The sequence below is a fragment of the Centropristis striata genome, chromosome 9, assembly GCF_030273125.1.
Source record: "Centropristis striata isolate RG_2023a ecotype Rhode Island chromosome 9, C.striata_1.0, whole genome shotgun sequence".
In the NCBI taxonomy this organism is placed as follows: Eukaryota; Metazoa; Chordata; class Actinopteri; order Perciformes; family Serranidae; genus Centropristis; species Centropristis striata.
In genome coordinates this window covers 1782665-1805487 of record NC_081525.1, presented here as the reverse complement: position 1 = coordinate 1805487, position 22823 = coordinate 1782665, and the positions used below count along the sequence as shown (strand labels likewise).

The 22823-nt window shown below is 37.7% G+C and overlaps 1 protein-coding gene across 1 annotated transcript in view; it reads left to right on the top strand.

The window, feature by feature from the left end:
• The window catches only part of niban1a (niban apoptosis regulator 1a), a 51651-nt gene that overhangs the window by 5914 nt on the left and 22914 nt on the right, over positions 1–22823 (top strand). Inside the window, exons 2-4 of the mRNA XM_059341813.1 lie at positions 20369–20499; positions 21680–21808; positions 21909–22023. Coding sequence (XP_059197796.1) covers positions 20369–20499; positions 21680–21808; positions 21909–22023 — 375 coding nt within the window. The remainder of the gene's footprint in view (positions 1–20368; positions 20500–21679; positions 21809–21908; positions 22024–22823) is intronic.

Here is a 22823-nt window from a genome sequence, read left to right as displayed (position 1 = left end):
AAGATACTAAATGATCAATAAAACATACTAAGTGACCAAAAAAGCTAAAAATGACAAAAAAAGACAGAAATTGACAAAAAAATGTCACTAAACTATCAAAAAATGATACGAAATGATTAATAAAACACACTAAATGACCACAAATTACAAAAAAGACAGAAATTGACCAAGAAATATTACTAAATTACCAAAAAAGATATGAAATGACCAATAAAACATGTTCAATGACCAAAAAAGCTTAAAATGACCAAAAATGACAAAAAGACAGAAATTGACCAAGAAATTTCACTAAATTACCAAAAAAAAGATACGAAATGACCAATAAAACACACTGAATGACAAAAAAAAGCTTTAAAATGACCAAACAGTACACAAAATTACTAAAAATAGACAGGAATTGACCAAAAAAGATACAAAAAGACCAATAAAACACACTAAATGACCAAAAAATACACAAAATTACGAAAAAGAGACAGAAATTGACCAAGAAATTGCACTAAATTACCCAAAAAGATACAAAATGACCAATGAAACACACTAAATGACAAAAAAAGCTTTAAAATGACTAAAAAGTACACAATATTACAAAAAAGACAGAAATTGACCAAGAAATTTCACTTAATTACCAAAAAAAAGATATGAAATGACCAATAAAACACACTAAATTATCAAAAATTAAAAAAGACAGAAATTGACCAAGAAATATTACTAAATTACCAAAAAAATAGATACGAAATGTCCAATAAAACACACTAAATGACAAAAAAAAGCTTTAAAATGACCAAACAGTACACAAAATTACTAAAAATAGACAGGAATTGACCAAAAAAGATACAAAATGACTAATAAAACACACTAAATGACCAAAAATTTCACAAAATTACAAAAAAGACAGAAATTGACCAAGAAATTTCACTAAATTACAAAAAAAGATATGAAATGACCAATAAAACACACTAAATGACCAAAAATGTAAAAAGACAGAAATTGACCAAGAAATATTACTAAATTACCAAAAAAATTGATACGAAATGACCAATAAAACACACTAAATGACAAAAAAAAGCTTTAAAATGACCAAACAGTACACAAAATTACTAATAATAGACAGGAATTGACCAAAAAAGATACGAAATGACCAATAAAACACACACAATGACCAAAAAAAGCTCTAAAATGACCAGTGACCTGCACAGCTCTGACTGCAGCAGGAGCTCATCTGTTCCGGTTCAGACCAGTTCAGGAACCAGAACCAGTTTGAGAGCGAATGGACCCCAGCGTGAGTCAGAGTGGTCATGATGAGACGAGCAGCGGTTCGGAGCAGATGTTGCAGCCTGTGGAGCTCCTCGGCTGGTGAAATATGTGGAGGGTAAACATGCGTCACTGCCAGATGTTACTCAGAAACATCATCCCTGTAAATAACTACATCTCACTACATCTCTTGTCTCTCAGAAACAAAATGAGCCTCACAATCTAGTTTAGCTGCCGTGAGATTTTTAGTGTGGAAAATATGCCCCGAGAATCCATGAAGCCCCACAGACACATGCTGGAGCAATTAGTGAAATATGGCCTCCACAAGCTCATTATCATGTGTTTAAAGTAGGAGCTGCACATTACATTTGAATTCTTCTCTCAGATTTATTCACAAACACAATCAGAGACAAACCTGTTTCTGCTAAAGAGTTCAGAGGAAGTCTGGCAGTTTCCACAGCAGCAGCATGTTCCAGACTCCTGACTCCAGTTCATCTGCTGCAGGAATACAACCAAAGGAAAACGTAGAAAGAAACTTTAGGTTATTAACATAACCCCGGTTCTCTGAGTAGCATGAGTGAGTGTCTCTTTCCCCAGGAGAACGTGAAATTACCAAGAAAGACACAAAATTACAAAAAAGACCAAAAAAAGCTTTAACATGACCAAAAATTACACAAAATTACAAAAAATAAAGACAGCAATTGACTAAAAAATTGAACGAAATTACCAAAAAAGATACTAAATGATCAATAAAACATACTAAGTGACCAAAAAAGCTTAAAATGACAAAAAAAGACAGAAATTGACTAAAAAATGTCACTAAACTATCAAAAAAAGATACGAAATGATTAATAAACACACTAAATGACCAAAAATGACAAAAAAGACAGAATTTGACCAAGAAATTTCACTAAATTACCAAAAAAAAGATACGAAATGACCAATAAAACACACTAAATGACCGAAAAAAGCTTTAAAATGACCAAACAGTACACAAAATTAAACTCGGGCATTATCGTCAGAGTTTGAACTTTCTGACGGTCTTAGAACGGATCATCAGTTTACGAAAGTTTCTGTTATAAAAAGTGACCAAAACTTGTGTTAAATGTTGATATTTGTGTCAGAATCTCTTTATTCTCTATGTGTCATTATTGGTGCTTTAGCTCTGTGTCAGTTATATTCTGGAGTTCCTCAGGGTTCAATTCTGGGACCACTTTTAAATTCTGAACTCTTTGAACTGCACGTATGTTTTCCATAAAAAAATCACAAAAAAAGCCAGCATTTATTGTGGAAAAGAAATTGTAAAAACAGATATTATCGTCAGAGTTTGAACTTTCCTACGGTGCTTGAACGGATCATCAGTTACTAAAGTTTCTGTCATATAAAAGTGACCAAAACTTGTGTTAAATGTTGATATTAGTGTCAGAATCGCTTTATTCTTCATGTGTCATTTAAAATAAACCAGATCCTGTTAAAAACATTAAATTCTGCTCAGAGACACTGAAGACATGATTGATTCTGCTGAGAATCTGTTTACACAGAGCAGAGAGGAGAGGACAGGAGAGGCTGTTTACACAGAGCAGAGAGGAGAGGACAGGAGAGGCTGGAAACATGACAATACTTCAATATGTGGAGAAAACTGTTTTGGTCGTTTTAATGTCTTTTATTGGTCATTTTGTGTCCTTTTTTGTCTTTTTTTTCTTAATTTTACGTAATTTTTTGTATTGTTTTTTTGTCTTTTTACATCATTTTGTGTCATTTTGTGTCGTTTTGTGTCTTTTTTGTTCATTTTACATATACTTTGGGGAATTTTGTGTCTTTTTAGGCCATTTTTGTTTGTTACAACATTCGGTACACTTGTGGGCACTTGGAAAAGTGATTCAACTTGTGTTTTTTCTTTTTTTTCTGATATCTGTCATTCTAACATGTCTAGACATGTTTGAGTTGTTCCCACTTCTAGCCATGATTGTGCTGATTCTACAGAGCTGCAGGACTTAAAGATTCATAGAGATTTATATATATATATATTTGTAGTGAAACACAAGGCCACAGAGTAAAGTCTCCCACAGCAGTGAGCTCAGTTTGCAGCATTACATCATCTACTCACACAGTAAATATGGTGTCCAAAATAATAAAACCATTCTGTGTGTTTGTAATTAAAATGCACGACACTTTATTCCCAGTTTCTGAGCGTTCTCGCTGCTCAGGCTTCACCAACATGGCTGCAGCAGTCGTAGCAGAGAGTCTTTGTTTTGGCTGCAGCGCTGCATGCTGTGTCACTCCAGCTGCCATTACACAACCCCTCAGACATCCAGAGACTTTCCCCCTCTTTTAGAGCTGAAGCTCCACAAAGAGAGGAAGCTGCTCGCTGCTGGAAACCCACCTGTTGTTTACTGAGCTCCATGCAAATCACTGCAAAGTCTGCTGCTGTTCAAACAACAAGGGATTTAATGAATCAGTGTGAAAGCAGAAGGACAACACTGCAGCCTGACGTGATGCAAAACAGAGATCTGAGCTTCATCATGTCACTTTAGATGATGAAATGATGCTTTAATAACCAGGTTGTTCACACTGATTATAAACAGCACACACATTGTCTCTCAAAAAAAAAAAAAAAACATGATAATCTTTCAGGATCTTGTAATTCAAGTTGTCTGAGGGAAAAGCTCTTCGCTTTGTTTTCTGGGTTTTGGAAATTCAAACCCCAGGGGGAGGGAGAGAGGGAGGGAGAGAGGGAGCAAGAGAGATCGAAAGGGAGAGAGAGAGGGAGCGAGAGAGCCAAAGGGAGAGAGAGAGGGAGCGAGAGAGGGAGCGAGAGAGCCAAAGGGAGAGAGAGAGGGAGCGAGAGAGGGAGCGAGAGAGCCAAAGGGAGGGAGAGAGGGAGAGAGAGCCAAAGGGAGAGAGAGGGAGCGAGAGAGAGAGGGAGCGAGAGAGAGAGGGAGCGAGAGAGAGCAAAAGGGAGCGAGAGAGCGAAAGGGAGAGAGAGAGGGAGCGAGAGAGAGCGAAAGGGAGAGAGAGAGGGAGCGAGAGAGGGAGCGAGAGAGCCAAAGGGAGGGAGAGAGGGAGCGAGAGAGAGCAAAAGGGAGCGAGAGAGCGAAAGGGAGAGAGAGAGGGAGCGAGAGAGAGCGAAAGGGAGAGAGAGAGGGAGCGAGAGAGGGAGCAAGAGAGCCAAAGGGAGGGAGAGAGGGAGAGAGAGCGAAAGGGAGAGAGAGGGAGCGAGAGAGGGAGCAAGAGAGAGCAAAAGGGAGCGAGAGAGCAAAAGGGAGAGAGCGAAAGGGAGAGAGAGAGGGAGCGAGAGAGAGCGAAAGGGAGAGAGAGAGCGAAAGGGAGAGAGAGAGGGAGCGGGAGACGGAGCGAGAGAGAGCGAGAGGGAGCGAGAGAGGGAGCGAGAGAGAGCGAAAGGGAGAGAGAGAGGGAGCGAGAGAGGGAGCGAGAGAGGGAGCGAGAGAGAGCGAAAGGGAGAGAGAGAGGGAGCGAGAGAGAGCGAAAGGGAGAGAGAGAGCGAAAGGGAGAGAGAGTGAAAGCGAGAGAGAGAGAGGGAGTGAGAGAGGGAGCGAGAGAGAGCGAGAGGGAGAGAGAGCGAAAGGGAGAGAGAGAGGGAGCGAGAGAGAGCGAAAGGGAGGGAGAGAGAGAGGGAGCGAGAGAGGGAGAGCCCAGAGAAAGGGGGTGTGAGAGAGGGAGCGAGAGAGCGAAAGGGAGAGAGAGGGAGAGAGAGAGCGAAAGGGAGAGAGAGAGAGCGAGAGGGATCGAGAGAGCGAGAGAGAGATCAAAAGGGAGAGAGAGAGGGAGCGAGAGAGAGCGAGAGGGATCGAGAGAGCGAGAGAGAGATCGAAAGGGAGAGAGAGCGAGAGAGAGAGAGCGAAAGGGAGAGAGAAAGCTAGAGAGAGCTCTGGATGTGTCTGAACCTAAACTCCATTCAGTCCAGTGTTGCCACAGTTACTTTGAAAAAGTAATCTGATTTCTGATTAGTGATTACTCCTTTTAAAAGGAACTTAGTTACTTTTAAAATCAAGTAGTCAGTAACTGACCAAGTTAGATTACAAGTTAAACGTTTCTTCTCCTCCATGCCACTGCAGCCTCTCCATCTCTGCATACATCCTGTTCTGTGAGGCAGCTCACTTTCAGCCCAAGTTTCACTGCTGAAAACAAGTAGGCTGCTCTAGTTATGATTATCTTTTAAACGTTGCACTGAGCCATGCTAGCTGTTTCCCCCTGCTTCCAGTGTTGATGCTAAGCTAAGCTAACCACATCCAGCTCCTCTCAGAAATAAAGTAAATAACTGTTTCTCCCAGTGTTTGCCTGTTTTTGAGTGTTTTAGGTTTAAAGGAGAAGCTCGGATCAGGAGCTCGGTCAGTTTTATGTTTCATATCTCAGAGTTTCAGACTCACAGATGTTTAGAAGTTTGCGGCGTATTTTGCGTGTAAAGAGAATCGTTGTGTGCAGCGTCAGGTGAGCTGGTATGTGAGCGTCAAACAGGATCAGCAGCTCGTAAACGTCTCCGCTCAGTTTATTGTTGTTGAGAAAAGCTTGCCGACGCGCCCACCTGCAGCAGCTAATGGTGTGTGTGTGAAACCTGTCCCTCTGACAGGAACCTTTCCTCTCTCTGTTCATGTAATCTCAGAGCTCTGGGAGATAAATCTCTAACCATCTGTGAAAAACCCACAAAGTCCTTGATTCACTTTCTGCAAAGCTTCTCTAAAGCTCCGGGATAGAAACGTTCTCTCTGCTGCACCACACAAACCTTTCCTCAACTTTTAATTGAGTGTGCTTGTCAGAGCACACTATATACTATCCACCAGGCTTCTTCCTATTTTTGTGTGCTTGCTTGCAAAAGCACACTAATTACTATTCACCAGGACTATTTGTTTTTGTGTGTGCTTGCTTGCAAAAGCACACTAATTACTATTCACCGGGACTATTTCTTTTTTGTGTGCTTGCCTGCAAAAGCACATTAACTACTATTCACCGGGACTATTTATTTTTTGTGTGCTTGCTTGCAAAAGCACACTATTTACTATTCACTATTCATCCCCCCCCCCCCCCCCCCCCAGCAAAACACATATGTAGACGTTCAGGAAGAACTCCGGATGCTCAAAGTGAAGTCGGATCAATGATAATGGCGACAGGCCTATCCACATCCTTTTAACTTTCCAGTATTTTAGATTTGTATGAACAAATATTTGTTGTTCTTTCCTTGTACACAACAAGACATTAGCTTGTTCCAGCCTCCATCTTTCCAAATATTCATGTTCCCTGACTCTGAATCTCTCTCTGACTTTTCATCACGTCAGCGTTTTAATGTGTCTGATACTTTGGTTTGTATCAGACCCTCCATCAGCCTCAGCTGGACTCTGTGTTCACTGTTGATTAGCTAACATTCTGCACATTACTTCTCTCAGCATCGACCCTGCAGCGTGTGATGTGAAGTAGGTCAAATAAACTCAAACACGTTCTGCTCAAACTGTTTCTGCTGCTTGAATCAAAAGGAAAACTTGCATGTATCTGATTTTGCAGACTGATCCAGAGTTTTAACCCTCTGGAGTCTCCAAAAGCGCCAAAGCATGGCTTCTTCATCAAATCCAGACATAAAAACAACTCAGACCAAAAAAAGACACAAAAGGACCACAAAAAAAAGACACAAAATGACCCAAAAAGACACAAAATGAGAAGACAGAATAACCAAAAAAAAACCCCACAAAAGACACACATTGACCAAAAAAAGACACAAAATGAAAAAAGAGACACCAAATGACCAAAAAAAGACATACGATTACTAAAAAAGACACAACAACAGACACAAAATGACCAAAAAAAGACACAAATGACCAAAAAAGACACAAAATTAGAAGACAGAATAACAAAAAAAACCCCACAGAAGACAAAAAATTACAAAAAAAACACAAGTGACCAAAAAAAGACACATAATGACCAAGAAAGACAAAAGTGATCATAAAAGACACAAAATGACAAAAAAAAAAGACACAAAATGAGAAGACAGAATAACCAAAAAAAACCCCACAGAAGACACAAAATGACCAAAAAAGACACAAAATAATTTAAAAATACAAAACAACAAGACACAAAATGACAAAAAAGACACAAAATGACTTACAAAGACATGAAAAGACATTAAAAAAGGACCAAATATCCCTTTAAGACTCCACGGAGGTAATGAGTGAGTGGATGTGTGCAGCGTTCTCTGGGACGATCCTCAACATGAACAATGTGTTTATGATTACAGTGTTTTAAAGAGCACACACTCCTTCACACATCTCTTTATTTTCCTCCCAGTTGCACCACGTTGATGCATTTAAATTTACAAGCTTTTCTTCAGGGAGTGAGTTCTGCTGGACCCCGACAGTGAAAACTCCTCCGGGCTATTTTTACATATTACTATATAAATTGCAGAGAAAAAAAACAATGCGACACAGTTTTTTCCTAAACTTGCAGAGCAAAAATGCTGCACTAAAACAACTGTAAGGCAACACATGAATCTCAGACGGTGTCTTATTTTAGGTAATTTTACATTTTTTGTCATTTTTTTGGAAACTTTATATCTTTTTTTTGATAATTTTAAGTCTTTTTAAAAATCATTTTGTGTCTTTTTTTGTCATTTGTGCCTTTTTTTCCATTTTGTGTCTTTTTTGATCAGTTTCTGTCTTTTTTTGGTAATTTTGCATCTTTTTATTGTCATTCTATGTCATTTTTTTGGTCACTAAATCTTATTTTGGTCATTTTTTGTCTTTTGACTTTTATTGGTTATTTAGTGCCTTTTTTAAGGTAATGTTACATCTTTATTTTGATAATTTTATGTCTTATTTTAGGTCATTTTACATTTTTTTGTCATTTTGTGTCTTTTTTTGGCAACTTTAAATCTTTTTTGATAATTTTGTGTCTTTCTTGGTCATTTTACGTCTTTTTATAGTCATTTTATGTCATTATTGGTCACTTTTATGTCTTTTTTTGGTAATTTTGTGTCATTTTTTGTATGTTTTTGTCATGCAGGACTGGGTGTTATATCGCTGCATGTTGGTTCTGTTTCTACAGTTTAATATGAACAGAGAATTCTGTTTTGTTTGTGTGAGAACGAAGCAGGAAACAGCCTGTTTTCATCTGAAATTTTCTGCTGATTTATTGATTGAATTTTCAGCTTTTGAGCTCCACTGTTACTTTAAATACCTTCTGGTGATTTATATGTTGCATGATTAATAGATTGGCTTTATTATCGGCTTCTCAGAAAGAAGAAATGATAGAAACTTGAGGAGGAACGGGTTCTTAATGTCGTGTTTCTGTTCATCCCAGAACTAGAAAACCAGAAAATACAACCAATGCACACACTCATATATCTGTCACACACACACACACACACACACACACACACATTCTGTGCCTTTGTCCCACATTTTTCTCCTGCAGTGACTTGCTCAGAGTGTCGGGTATTTCCTGACTGACGACACAAAGAAACTCTTTTATCAACACAATGTGTTGTTGTGTGTGTGTGTGTGTGTGTGTGTGTGTGTGTGTGTGAACTAACAGTGAGTATTTCTGTGCAGTGTGTTGATCTTTTTGTGCTTTTAACTCTTTCTTAAAAACACTTTAAACAAGTTTTATTGGCGAGTTTCTGCAGCGAGAAAAACTGAGGAAACCTGAAACATGTCAGGTGTGTGTGTGTGTATGTGTGTGTGTGTGTGTGTGTGTGTGTGTGTGTGTGTATGTGTGTGTGTGTGTGTGTGTGTGTGTGTGTGTGTGTGTGTGTGTGTGTGTGTGCATTCTTCTTCACTGAGTCATGGTGTGTGTTCACATGTTGGTGTGTACATGTGCTGACATGCCAGTGACACACACACCATGTTTCCATATATACAAATCAGAATCTCTTTAGGTTCCTGGTGATTGTGTGTGTGATTTTTTTAAAATCTTTTTTTTAATGCAATAATTGTTATTTTTTGCATTTGATATCTAAATCAGGGGTCTCAAACTCCAATTACCTGGGGGCTGCTGGAGGCAGTATCAAAATGACAGAAAAAAACTAAATTACTTAAAAAAACACAAAATGACCAAAAAAGACACAAAATGACCAAAAAAAGACACTAAATGACCAAAACAGTAATTAAAGGGACCTTCCACACACAACACGGTAAAGTGCCATTCATATAAAACTCAAATTAAACTTTCATATCAAGGTTGGGGCCACAAAATATCATCACGAGGGCCACAATTGGCCCACGGGCCGCGAGTTTGAGCCCCCTGCTCTAAACCGTCATATCAGTGGAGGCTGAACCTTCAGGAGATGTGACGAAGTGACTCTGGCTTTATTTATGTGTGTTTTTAGTTTTGGGAGTTCACTTTTTTACTTTATTGTGCCTCTGCAGCTCCACCCATAGACTCCTATGAGCGTCTGTCAGTTCCACCCATAGACTCCTATGAGCGTCTGTCAGTTCCACCCATAGACTCCTATGAGCGTCTGTCAGCCCCACCCATAGACTCCTATGAGCGTCTGTCAGCCCCACCCATAGACTCCTATGAGCGTCTGTCAGCCCCACCCATAGACTCCTATGAGCGTCTGTCAGCCCCACCCATAGACTCCTATGAGCGTCTGTCAGCCCCACCCATAGACTCCTATGAGCATTAGGTCATTGGTTCACTGATGTAAAAAGGCTGCAGTTTCAGTGGATTTAGTCTATAAAACCAGGTAGATTGAGCTTCTGCTGTGAAGGTGGACGAGCAGGTTTCTCCAGTGAAACAAGGGCGGAATCACTACACACACACACACACACACACACACACACTCATACTTCACATACCGTGTGTGTGTGTGTGTGTAATGTCAGCTGTTCTGGGTGTGTTTTGTGTTTAGAAAGTGATGCGTTCACACCCAGTAGGATTATTCAGTGTGTTCTCAGAGACGCTGGATTAATCTCCAGGTGTTCAGGTCTCCAGGTGTTCAGGTGTTCAGGTCTCCAGGTGTTCAGGTGTTCAGGTGTTCAGGTCTCCAGGTGTCCAGGTGTTCAGGTCTCCAGGTGTGTCTCCTCGTCTTAGATTTAGATTGGATTTGACTTTATTAATCCCACATCGGGGAAATTTCTTTGTGGTGACCACAACAATTTCAGACAAAATAATTTCCCTTTAAGATAAAGATAAAAAAAAAAAAAAAACCTAATAGAAAAAGACATTCAATAATATATAATATACTATATACCAAGGTTATTATAGTTAACGAAAACTAACGAAATAACGAAAACTAGAATTGAAAAAACATTTTCGTTAACTGAAATAAAAATAAAAACTAGAGTTTTTAGAAAAACGATAACTAACTGAAACTGTATTGTGTGGTTACAAAACTAACTAAAATTATAGTGAAAATGTCCTTAGTTTTGGTTTTTGTCAACTTTTTTCATTCATAATTCAGTGTTTCTATTAGAACATGCAGGAACACATTATTAAATATGTTTACTGAGACTGGGATGTTTACACTAGAACCAAAATTCAAAACACCCAGAACTGTAAGAGTTAATAACCTTATTGGGGCTGAGATGATAAACCAAAGGAAATGAAGGAAACATTTATTATGACCACTTTGAATCTGGCACCAACACATAGCCCATTACAAAAAGACTAAAACTAACACTAAAACTAATAAAAACTAAACTAAAACTAAGCATTTTCAAAAAATAAAAACTAAACTAAAACTAGCAAACTCACTCTAAAAACTAACTAAAACTAACTGAATCTGAAAACAAAAATTCACAACGAAATTAAAACTAAAACTAATGAAAAATCCAAAACTATTATAACCTTGCTATATACAATTTAGTGCAAATTAAGTGAATAGTGTGCAGATTATATGCAAAATGTGCAGAAAAGAAATAAATAAAGCTCCAACAGGTTCAGGTTGTGCTGGTGTTGACAGTCTTATGGCAGCTGTTATCTTCCTGATCTTCCTCCAGCAGCTTCTTCTCTGGTTCTCCTGCAGGAGGACAGTTACACCTGTAACAGTTACACCTGTAACAGTTACACCTGTAACAGTTACACCTGTAACAGTTACACCTGTAACTCTCCTGCTGTTCTTAGTGCTTTTACTTCCTTTTTTCACCTGCAGCGATGAGTCAGCAGTCTTTCTTAGGGTCTGGTTACCATGACGACGCTCTCGGGTGAAAACGACAAAATATTTGATCAGATGTACCTTTTGTTTAGACAGCAGAGAACCAAAATTTTACAAATTATCATCATTTAATAACTCTGATTCATATGTCAAAGCTCAATTTGAGGAACTATGAACTATCTTTTTATTTAATAATTATTTTACAATAAAATACCAACACTGTTCTCCTCATTTAAGGCCTTTTTTGGTCATTTTTTTGTCTTTTTTTGGTCATTTTAAATTTTATTGTTGTAATTTTATGTCTTTTTGATGAATTTTGTGTCTTTGTGGTCATTTTACGTCTTTTTTTGGTCATTTTTTTTGTCTTTTTTTTGGTCATTTTAAATTTTATTCTTTTAATTTTATGTCTTTTTGAGGCATTTTATGTCTTTTTTTGGTCATTTTGCATCTTTTTTGGGACAGCAATGCTCTCGGGGAAAAAAGGCAAAATATTTAATCAGATGTGCCTTGTGTTTAGAAGGTGATGGTGTTTTTATAGGCTTAAAAATGCAAAAGAAAATGAAACCCCCCTCCAGAGAGGAAATCTTATAAACGTTCCACTGTCACGTTTCCATCTAAAGGGTTAAAAACTGCAGCAACATCGTCACCGTATGATGCAGATTTCCACCTAAAGACGCTCGTCTAAACGTGGAATAAAAAGTGAGAACGTGACGCCACTTTTTCTGGTATTTTTCTCTTTTTTGGTCAGTTTGTGTCTTTATTTGGTCATTTTACGTCTTCTTTTGGTAATTTTGTGTCTTTTTTTATGTCATTTTGTGTCTTTATTTGGTCATTTTACGTCTTCTTTTTGGTCATTTTGTGTCTTTTTTTTATGTCATTTTGTGTATTTTTTGGTCACTTTACACCTTTCTCTGTTCATTTTACGTCATTTTGTGTCTTTTTTTTGTAATTTTAGGTCTTTTTTTTTGTCTTTTTTGGTTGTTTTTTCGACTTTGAACTTGTTTTTTCTCTCTGAGATGATTTCAAACGTGTTTCGATGCTAATGTGAATCCCTGACGTCGAGTCGTGCAGCGACTCATCAGATCCGATCGCAGCTGCTTCACTGGGTTTGGTTTGTTTCTCTGCACAGACGGCAGCAACACACACACACACACACACACTCTTGTACTTCTATCTTTGTGAGGACCCTCATTGGAATAGTGAATTCCCTTGCAAGGTTATAATAGTTTTTGATTTTTCATTAGTTTTAATTTTGTTGTAAATTTTTGTTTTCAAATTCAGTTAGTTTTAATGAGTTTTTAGAGTGAGTTTACTATTTTTAGTTTAGCATTTAAAAAAAAAATGCTTTAGTTTCAGTTTAGTTTTTATTAGTTGTAGTTTTTTGTAATGGGGTATTTGTTGGGTGGGAGATTAAAAGAGGTCACAGTAAATTTTGCCTTTATTTCCTTTGTCTGATCCATCTTCATTATGTATGAAAAAAGTTGACAAAGATGAAAACGAAGGACATTTTCACTATAATTTTAGTTAGTTTTGTAACCACACAATACAGTTTCAGTTAATTATCATTATCATGTAACCTTTAACCCTTAAAACAAAGTCTGAAATCTAAAAAAAAAAGCCTTTAAAGAAGTGAGGACCGGCCGAAATGTCCTCACTTTGCAAAAATGTCCTCACTCTGTTGGTTAAAAACGTGTTCCGGTCCTCACTATGTAGGAAGTACAAGAACACACACACACACACACACACACACACACACACACACACACAAGCTCTCTTTTTTGGTCAGTTTGTGTCTTTTTAAGGTAATATATCTTTTTTTAGGGTTTAATTTTACGTCTTTTTTTAGGTAATTTTGGTAATTTTGTGTCTTTTTTATCATTTTACATATTTTTGGGTTATTTAGTGTCTTTTTTTTTTATTCGGTTTGTGTCTTTTTTTTGGTCATTTCATGTCTTTTTGTGTCTTTTTTTTGTAATTTTACGTGCGACTCATCAAATCCGATCGCAGCTGCTTCACTGTGTTTGGTTTGTTTCTCTGCACAGACGGCAGCAGAATGAACACACACACACACACACACACACACACACACACACACACACACAGACGAGCAGCAGGTTGAGAAACTGAATGAGTGTTTGTGTGAAAACGTGCAGCGTGTTTAGAGGAAACTCCCAAATAATCAGAGAGAATAATTAATGTGAGCAGAGCACCTCACACAGGAAGCACTCAGGGTGTGTGTGTGTGTGTGTGTGTGTGTGTGTGTGTGTGTGTGTGTGTGTGTGTGTGTGTGTGTGTGTGTGTGTGTGTGTGTGTGAATGAGCCAGTTGTTGAGCTTGTTGTCGCCTGTTTTCCGTCTTTATGAAGTGATTTTGACGACGTTCAGCAGCTCGTTACTGAAGAACAGCCACAGAAAACAAAGCAGCAGTTGTTGTTGTTGTTGTTGTTGTGAGTAATCAGAGATTATTCAATGAATAATTTATTGTTTTGTTTAATAAATCTAACAGACTGATTTCTGATCAGTTCCACTGTTTAAAAGCTTTTTGTTGCTTTGAGACGCAGAGAAACGACTCTCACTTCTCCTCATTTCATCCATTAAAGTTTCTCTATTGATCTTCAGGAAATGTTACAATAACTTCATTAATATACAAACTTCATTAATAACCATCAGTTAATAACTTTGATTCGTACGTCAAAGCTCAACTTCAGGAACTATGAATTATCTTTTCATTTCATTATCTTTTACAACAAAATAATAACGCCGTTCTCCTCATTTAAGGGTCTTTTTTTGTCAGTTTGTGTCTATTTTTGCCATTTTTTGTCTTTTTTTAGGTATTATCACATATTTTTTTGATAATTTTATGCCTTTTTTCTGTAATTTTATGTTTGTTTTTTGTCATTTTGGTGTCTTATTTGTCTTTCTTTTTTCTCTCCATTTTTTGTCTTTTTTTAAGGTAATTTAAAGGTTTTTTTTGGTCATTTTGTGTCCTTTTACTTTTATTGGTCTTTTTTTAGGTAATGTTACGTCTTTTTTTGATAATTTTATGTCTTATTTTAGGTAACTTTACATGTTTTTTGTATTATTTTGTGTCATTTTTTGGTTATTTTGTGTCTTTATTTGGTAATTTTGCGTTTTTTGGGTAATTTTGTGTCTTTTTTTGGTCATTTTTACGTCTTCTTTTGGTAATCTTGTGTCCTTTTTATGTCCTTTTGTGTATTTTTTGGTCATTTTACATCTTTCTTTGGTCATTTTGCATCTTTTTTGCCTATTTTTCGGTCACTTCATGTTGTTTTATTAGTCATTTTTATCTCTTTTTTTGCTCATTTTGTGTCTGCTTGGGTCCTAAAGCGTGTCTCCTCTGGTAGCAGAATGAAAGAGTTTCAGTCAGAGCTCTGTGTCTCTGTGGAGAAAGTCTGGCTGCATGAAACTCAGCCAGCAGTGAGTAAAGCTGAAGTTATTTGAAAAAAACAAACAAACTGGAGCATAAATCAGCTTAAAGAGGCCACAATCACAATCAGCAGTTTTGATGATTTTATGTCTTATTTTAGGTAATTTTATGTTGTTGTTTTTTTGTCATTTTGTGTCTTTTTTTTTGGTAATTTTGCATCTTTTTAGATAATTGTACGTCTTTATTTGGTCCTTTTTTTGTCATTTCATGTATTTTTGTGTCTTTCTTTGGTCGGTTTGTGTTGTTTTTTGGTAATTTTGCATTTTTTGGGTCATTTTGTGTATTTTTTTCGTCATTTTACATCTTTCTTTGGTCATTTTACGTCTTTTTTGGTCATTTTTACGTCATTTTTTGGTCTTTTTTGGTCTTTTTTTGGTCCTAAAGCGTGTCTCCTCTGGTAGCAGAATGAAAGAGTTTCAGTCAGAGCTCTGTGTCTCTGTGTCTCTGTGGAGAAAGTCTGGCTGCATGAAACTCAGCCAGCAGTGAGTAAAGCTGAAGTTATTTACTTTATTATAAAAAAAAACTGCTGCATAAATCGGCTTAAAGAGGCCACAATCACAATCAGCAGCTCGTCTATATTTCTTTCTTTTTAAAGGCCGTCTGAAGGTGTGTGAATATCACATCTCTCCTCCTCCTCTTCCTCTTCCTCCTCCTCTTCCTCTTCCTCTCTGTCTGTTTGCATAACCACTTAACCTGAAAGGAGAATAAATTAAACAAAGAAAGTTTTGCATGAGCGGCAGTTGAGCGATCAGATGAGCTCGACGTCACAGACAGTCAAATCCACCGTGAACCAGCTTGAACTCAGAGGAAGAACAAGTTCCTCCTCCTCCTCCTCCTCCTCCTCCTCCTCCTCCTCCTCCTCCTCCTCCTCCTCCTCCTCCTCCTCCTCCTGCAGCCTCTCAGGTTACACCCTCGGTCATCTCCTCTAACAGAAACCTTGTGTGAGTCTCAGCTCTGCAGGACTGAACCAGCTGACACATAAAACCGTCTTCTGTCTCCAGAACGTCTTCACATCGTCCCTGAGTGACTCACGGCTTCTTTTTTATTATAAAAAGGTTAAAAACCTTCACGGTGCAGCTGCAGCGTGTTGCATAACAAGAGTCTTTGTTGGAGTCTGTGCACACTGAACTCTTTGCCTTTCTCACTGTGTAATGAGCAGGATATTCACTCTGTTAGTGCTGAATGATGACGTGTAAAGGCAGCAGGAGTGTGCTGGTATTTAAAGCTTCCCGTGTTGGAGGGGGGGAGAGGGGGTCTCCCACTGCTGACCTTTTACACGCTGCATTGTTTGGGACGGAGGAAAAAACAGAGTTCCCCTGAGAGCCTGAAAGCAGCTTCAGTCTGCAGCTGCTGATGGAGAAACAAGCTGCAGCTGAAAATATGTTTCATTCATCTTCATTCATCCAGAAAACACAACAAACATCTTCATCTCAACGTTTATTCTCCTAAAAACACCTTCACATATCAGCCCTGACTGTCATTTTCAACATGAGGCTCAATATATATATAATATATATACTGATACATTTTTAACGTTTATTATTAGGGCCTCGGGGCAATCGCACCGAGCAGTGCTGCACTACTGTTATACTGTGGATTTCTTCTTCTTCCTCTTCCGGACGCAATTTCGTCCCGCTACTAGTCCTACAACTTGAAGAGTTGCAGGACAAATTATATATTAAAACGTGTGGTTTGATCGGGATCGGTGTGCTATTATTTTTCTCTACATCGCGAAAAACGGCCCAAAATTTTGCATTGAAATGAATGGGACAGCTGAAAAAAAATGAGCGAAAAAGAACAATAATTGGAGATTTTTAAACGTCTACTTCTCCGGCATAATTTCACCTAGAGACTCCATTTAAACTTTAAACAGTAGACACAAGTCTTGTGTATCGGTGTATTAATCCACGTTTCGATAGGTCATATAGTTTTTTATCAATCCCTGTTCAATGACCATGATCATTTTTGGAGAAATTCTGAGATTATAATGGGTGTGTATTGCACGGAATGTTCGTGTCAGAGTGTGTGACATCATCGCCAGAGTGTAGAGGGAGAGAAGAAACTGTCAAAAAATAAATTTGAAAACTGCGCTCCAGGCCGCAAATTCCACTCTACAGAAATAATTTATACATAGAAACGTAGGAAAATTAGTCTTCTCCCTCACAATCCTCTGGTAAAGCTGTCAGAGTTATAGTTTGGGCGTAGGACGCACAGATGCACCACCAACACCACCAACAGCCTCATTGGCTCCCATATTAAAAACGCAGGAAGATTTCTGAAAAAGGGAGATGTAACAGTTTTTTTAGATCGCTCTAACAAAGCTATTTTTTCATTTTTCTTAAAAAAAAACATATGTAGACGTTGAGGAAGAACTCAGGACGCTCAAAGTGAAGTCGGATCAATGATAGGTATTATGGTTTTGCCAAAAATGCTTTCTATCTAAAAAAAAAATGTAATCCCCCCTCTCCCCCAATTCAAGGATTTGCCCCAAATTTTGTTTTCACTCTTTTCATATATTTAAAGGAAGAGGATACATGAAAAATACCAGCTGTAAATATGAATTAATCTATTCATTATCATAACAATGTATTATTATCACCTTAAACCTCCAATAAACACATTAATGACCTCATCATTAGAGGGTGAATCAGACTTCTGCTGCTGTTTCTGTATTTTCTGTTTTCTTTAACGTGTCGTGGCGCCGTGACATCATCACCCTCTGAGATAATAACGATAATCAGCCGCCGCAGGTTCAGACACGCTGATCCGCCGGCAGCAGGATGATTCACTGGGAGTTCCTCTAATCGTTTCTGGATATTGAGTCTTTAAAGCTGCGTAAATAATCATTTAGTGTGTTTTAATGTGGTTTACACACAGAAACTCTCCTTCAGTCTCTGTTTCAGTCCTCACAATCTGAAATCTGAGCACTTTCTCTTTTCTGCAGGAATCATGTGAATGTTCTGCCAGCATGACAGACCGCAGGAGGGTCCTCAGAGTGTGTGTGTGTGTGTGTGTGTGTACTTGTACTCCAATCATAATGAGGACCAGAATTACTTAAATAACTTAGTGAGGGCCTTTTTGTAAAGTGAGGACGTTACATTCATACATTCATTACATTAATGACGTGTTCTCAAAAAGATAGGACAAGGGTGTGTTTTTGTGTCTTCTCTTATATCATACATAGTGAGGACCATGGCTTTCACCAGCAAAATGAGGACTTGATTTTAATGTTCAGGTTATAATCAGGTTTAGGTCAGACGGTCTAGGGAACACATCTGATGAGTATTGGTGTGTGTGTGTGTGTGTGTGTGTGTGTGTGTGTGTGTGTGTACTTGTACTCCAATCATAGTGAGGACTAGAATTGGTTCTTAACTAACTTAGTGAGGACCTTTTTGTGAAGTCAGGACATTTCAGATGGACCTCACTTGTGTCTTGTGCGATGTGTCCTCAAAAAGATAAAAGGACAAGGGTGTGTGTTTGTGTCTTCTCGTGCGTCCTACATAGTGAGGACCATGGCTTTAACCAGCAAAATGAGGACATGTTTTCTTTAAAGGCCTGTTTGAGGGTTAAGACTTGATTTTAAGGTTCAGGTTATAATAAAGTAAGTGGTCTAAGGAATGCATTTGATGGATACAGAGTCCTCACAAAGATAGAAGGACAAGGATGCATGTTTTTTGTCTTCTTGTACGTCCTACAGAGTGGGGACCATGGCTTTTACCAGCAAAATGAGGACATGTTTTCTTTAAAGGCCTGTTTTAGGATTAAGACTTGATTTTAAGGTTCAGGTTATAATCAGGTTTAGGTCAGACAGATTAGGGAACGCATCTGATGAATACAGAGTCCTCACTAAGATAGAAGGACAAGGGTGTGTGTGTGTGTGTGTGTGTGTACTTGTACTCCAATCATAGTGAGGACTAGAATTGGTTCTTAACTGACTTAGTGAGGACCTTTTTGTGAAGTGAGGACATTTCAGGTGGACCTCACTTGTGTCTTGTGCGATGTGTCCTCAAAAAGATAAAAGGACAAGGGTGTGTGTTTGTGTCTTCTCGTACATCCTACATAGTGAGGACCATGGCTTTAACCAGCAAAATGAGGACATGTTTTCTTTAAAGGCCTGTTTGAGGGTTAAGACTTGATTTTAAGGTTCAGGTTATAATTAAGTAAGTGGTCTAAGGAATGCATTTGATGGATACAGAGTCCTCACAAAGATAGAAGGACAAGGATGCATGTTTTTTGTCTTCTTGTACGTCCTACAGAGTGGGGACCATGGCTTTTACCAGCAAAATGAGGGCATGTTTTCTTTAAAGGCCTGTTTGAGGGTTAAGACTTGATTTTAAGGTTCAGGTTATAATCAGGTTTAGGTCAGACGGTCTAGGGAACACATCTGATGAATAAAGAGTCCTCACAAAGACAGAAGGACAAGGGTGTGTGTGTGTGTGTGTGTGTGTGTGTGTGACCTGATTACAGTGTGAATCCCTGGTGCAGTGTGTGATATCATCTGGTGTTTGTTATCCAGCTGCAGGATGGAAAATGAGCGTTTGGATGAGCTCAGGTTTAGAGAGCTCTGTTCTGTGTGTGTGTGTGTGTGTGTGTGTGTGTGTGTGTGTGTGTGTGTGTGTGTGTGTGTGTGTGTGTGTGTGTGTAGTGTTTTGGCAAAAACGCAGCGCTGCAAAGAAAAAGTTTTGGGCATTTTTTAAAAATTGAGTTCCAGCTTGATGTGGTTTGTTTTGTTAGTTGAGCTCGTTGGTTGGTGTTTTATGCAAATTAATCTGAACTTTCCTCTTGTGTTTTAGGTTTTAAATGCTTTAAAGTGTCATATATATTTTATTTATTGCATCAAGGATTTTAGACTTTGTCAGGAACCTCTATTGAAACACAATAAAACATAAATTCAATTTCACTTAATTATATAATTAAGTATAGTTTATAATTATAAAATTCCCTAGCAAAAATGATAATGTTTGTGTGTTTTTTTCTTCTTTTTTTGTAACTTTTCGTCATATTTTAAAATCTTCTTTATGTCTTTATGTCATTTTGTGTCTTTCTTCATCTTTTTTTCTTGTCATTTTTCTTCTTTTGTCTTTTTTCATCTTTTCTTTGTGATTTTACTTTTGTTTTGTAAATTTGTGTTTTGTGACATTTGTGAGAAAAGTGTTCATATATAAATTCTGTTTAACTCATATTTTTAAAAATGATTTTTCAAAGAAATGTAACTTTAAAAAAAAAAAAAAAGGATTTCTGTCATTCTAACTGTGTTTGAGTTGATGACTGTGCTGATTCTGTGTCAGAATCAGTGTTTTAACACTGTCCAGGTAGAGATCAGATGAAATGAAGGATCTTCTTTGTGTTTCTGGTCTCAGATGAAGATAAATGTGTCGTCTTTGTGTTTTTAGAAGTTTTGAACTGAACTTCCTGGTTCGTATTTCATCCTCTTTTCTTATTGTTGAAGCTGAAACCTGAGCAGAGCTGCTGGAGTTTCACAGTAACAGCAGTGTGTTGTTGTGTTGTTGTTGTGTTGTTGTGTTGTTGTGCTGTTGTGTGACGGTTGTGTTGTTGTTGTGTGTCCCTGCAGGCGAGGCGGAGGCCACGCTGAAGGAGTTCAGTCCGTACTACAGGAAGCAGTTCTCTGTGACCCGGTTCTCTCAGGTGGAAGATGATCTGGAGCAGCACAAAGAGAAGATCACACAGCTGCTGCAGCAGAAGGTAGGGCTCTCTGGACCTGGTCTACTGGACCAGAACCAGGTCTCTAGACCTGATCTACTGGACCAGAACCAGGTCTGGATCCAGAACCAGGTCTCTAGACCTGATCTACTGTACCAGAACCAGGTCTGGATCCAGAACCATGTCTCTAGACCTGATCTACTGTACCAGAACCAGGTCTGGATCCAGAACCAGGTCTCTGGACCTGATCTACTGGACCAGAACCAGGTCTGGATCCAGAACCATGTCTCTAGACCTGATCTAGTGGACCAGAACCAGGTCTGGAACCAGAACCAGGTCTCTAGACCTGATCTACTGGACCAGAACCAGGTCTGGGACCAGAATCAGGTGTCTAGACCTGATCTACTGGACCAGAACCAGGTCTGGATCCAGAACCAGGTTTCTAGACCTGATCTACTGGACCAGAACCAGGTCTGGGACCAGAATCAGGTGTCTAGACCTGATCTACTGGACCAGAACCAGGTCTGGATCCAGAACCAGGTCTCTAGACCTGATCTACTGGACCAGAACCAGGTCTGGGACCAGAACCAGGTCTCTGGACCTGATCTAGAAAACTCAGCTTTTTTGTAATTTTTGATAATTTTGTGTGGGTTTTTTTGTCATTTTGTGTCTGTTTTTGTAATATTATGTCTTGGTTTAGTTATTTTTGTGTCTTTTTTGGTAATTCACGTCTTTTTTGTCATTTTGTGTCTTTTTTGGTAATTTACGTCTTTTTTTTGTCATTTTGTATCTTTTTTTGGTAATTCTGCAACTTTTCTTGGTAAATTTGATTTCTTTTTTTGGTTATTTTGGGAAATGTTTACACAGAGCCGAGAGGAGAGGACAGGAGAGGCTGGAAACATGATTATACAGAGAATATATACAATATGTGGAGAAAACTCAGCTTTTTTGTCATTTTTGTGGGGGGTTTTTGGTCATTTTGTGTCTGTTTTTGTAATATTATGTCTTCGTTTAGTTATTTTTGTGTCTTTTTTGGTAATTTACGTCTTTTTTTGTCATTTTGTATCTTTTTTTTGGTAATTCTGCAACTTTTCTTGTTAAATTTGATTTCTTTTTTTGGTTATTTTGGGAAATGTTTACACAGAGCCGAGAGGAGAGGACAGGACAGGAGAACATGCTGGAAACATGACAATACTTCAACATGTATTTATTTATTTTGAAGGAGGCTCCTGAGGAGGGCGAGGTCCTGTACGAGGAGGGCGTCCTTTATTTTGACGAGACCAGGAAGTGGAAGGATCGCTACGTGGTGGTGAGAGCAAACTACTGCCTGGAGTGTCACGACAGCCTGGAGGTGAGCTCACCTGGAACACACACACATATATATGTATAGATATTTATATAGATATGAGAGTGTGAAGTGTGTGTGTGTGTGTGTGTGTGTGTCTCTGCAGACGTTCATTAAAGGCGTTCCTCCGCGTCAGAAGCTGCTCCCTACAGGAGGCGCCGTCCTCACCACCGAGGAGCGCTACATGGCCATGGTGGACCGCTGCTTCCCCGACGACACCAGTGAGTCAAACGCCTCAAAGATATTATATCAGTTCATGTAAATAGTCAATAATAGAAATAATAATAATATAGGAATAAAAAATATAATAAATAAAATGCATTAAATGACTTAAACTAAAACTGGAAAAAAAACGATAACAAATAATATTTAAAAAAGGGTTCAGATTTAGTTCATATAAATAGTCAATAATAGTAATAATAGTAATACAGGAATAATAAAATAAAATAAAATAATAATACAGGAGGATACAGGAAATAAAATAATACAGGAATAATAAATAATAATAAATAAAATGCATTAAATGACTTAAACTAAAACTGATTAAAAAACGAAAACAAATAATATTTTTAAAAAGTGATAAAAAGAGAAATACAACAATAAATATAATAATAAATAAAATGCCACATAACACTAGTGAGTCTAACACTAGAGATAAATAGCCATTAATGAGTAAAAACTAGTTAAGTAATACAGGAATAAATTATAATAAATTATAATAAATAAAATGCATTACATGACTTAAACTAAAACTGATAAAAAACGATAACAAATAATATTTAAAAAAGGGTTTAGATTTAGTTCATATAAATAGTCAATAATGTTAATAATAATAATACAGGAATAATAAATAATAATAAATTAAATGCATTAAATGACTTAAACTAAAACTGATAAAAAACGATAACAAATGATATTTAAAAAAGGGTTTAGATTTAGTTCATATAAATAAATAATAATAAATTAAATGCATTAAATGACTTAAACTAAAACTGATAAAAAACAATAACAAATAATATTT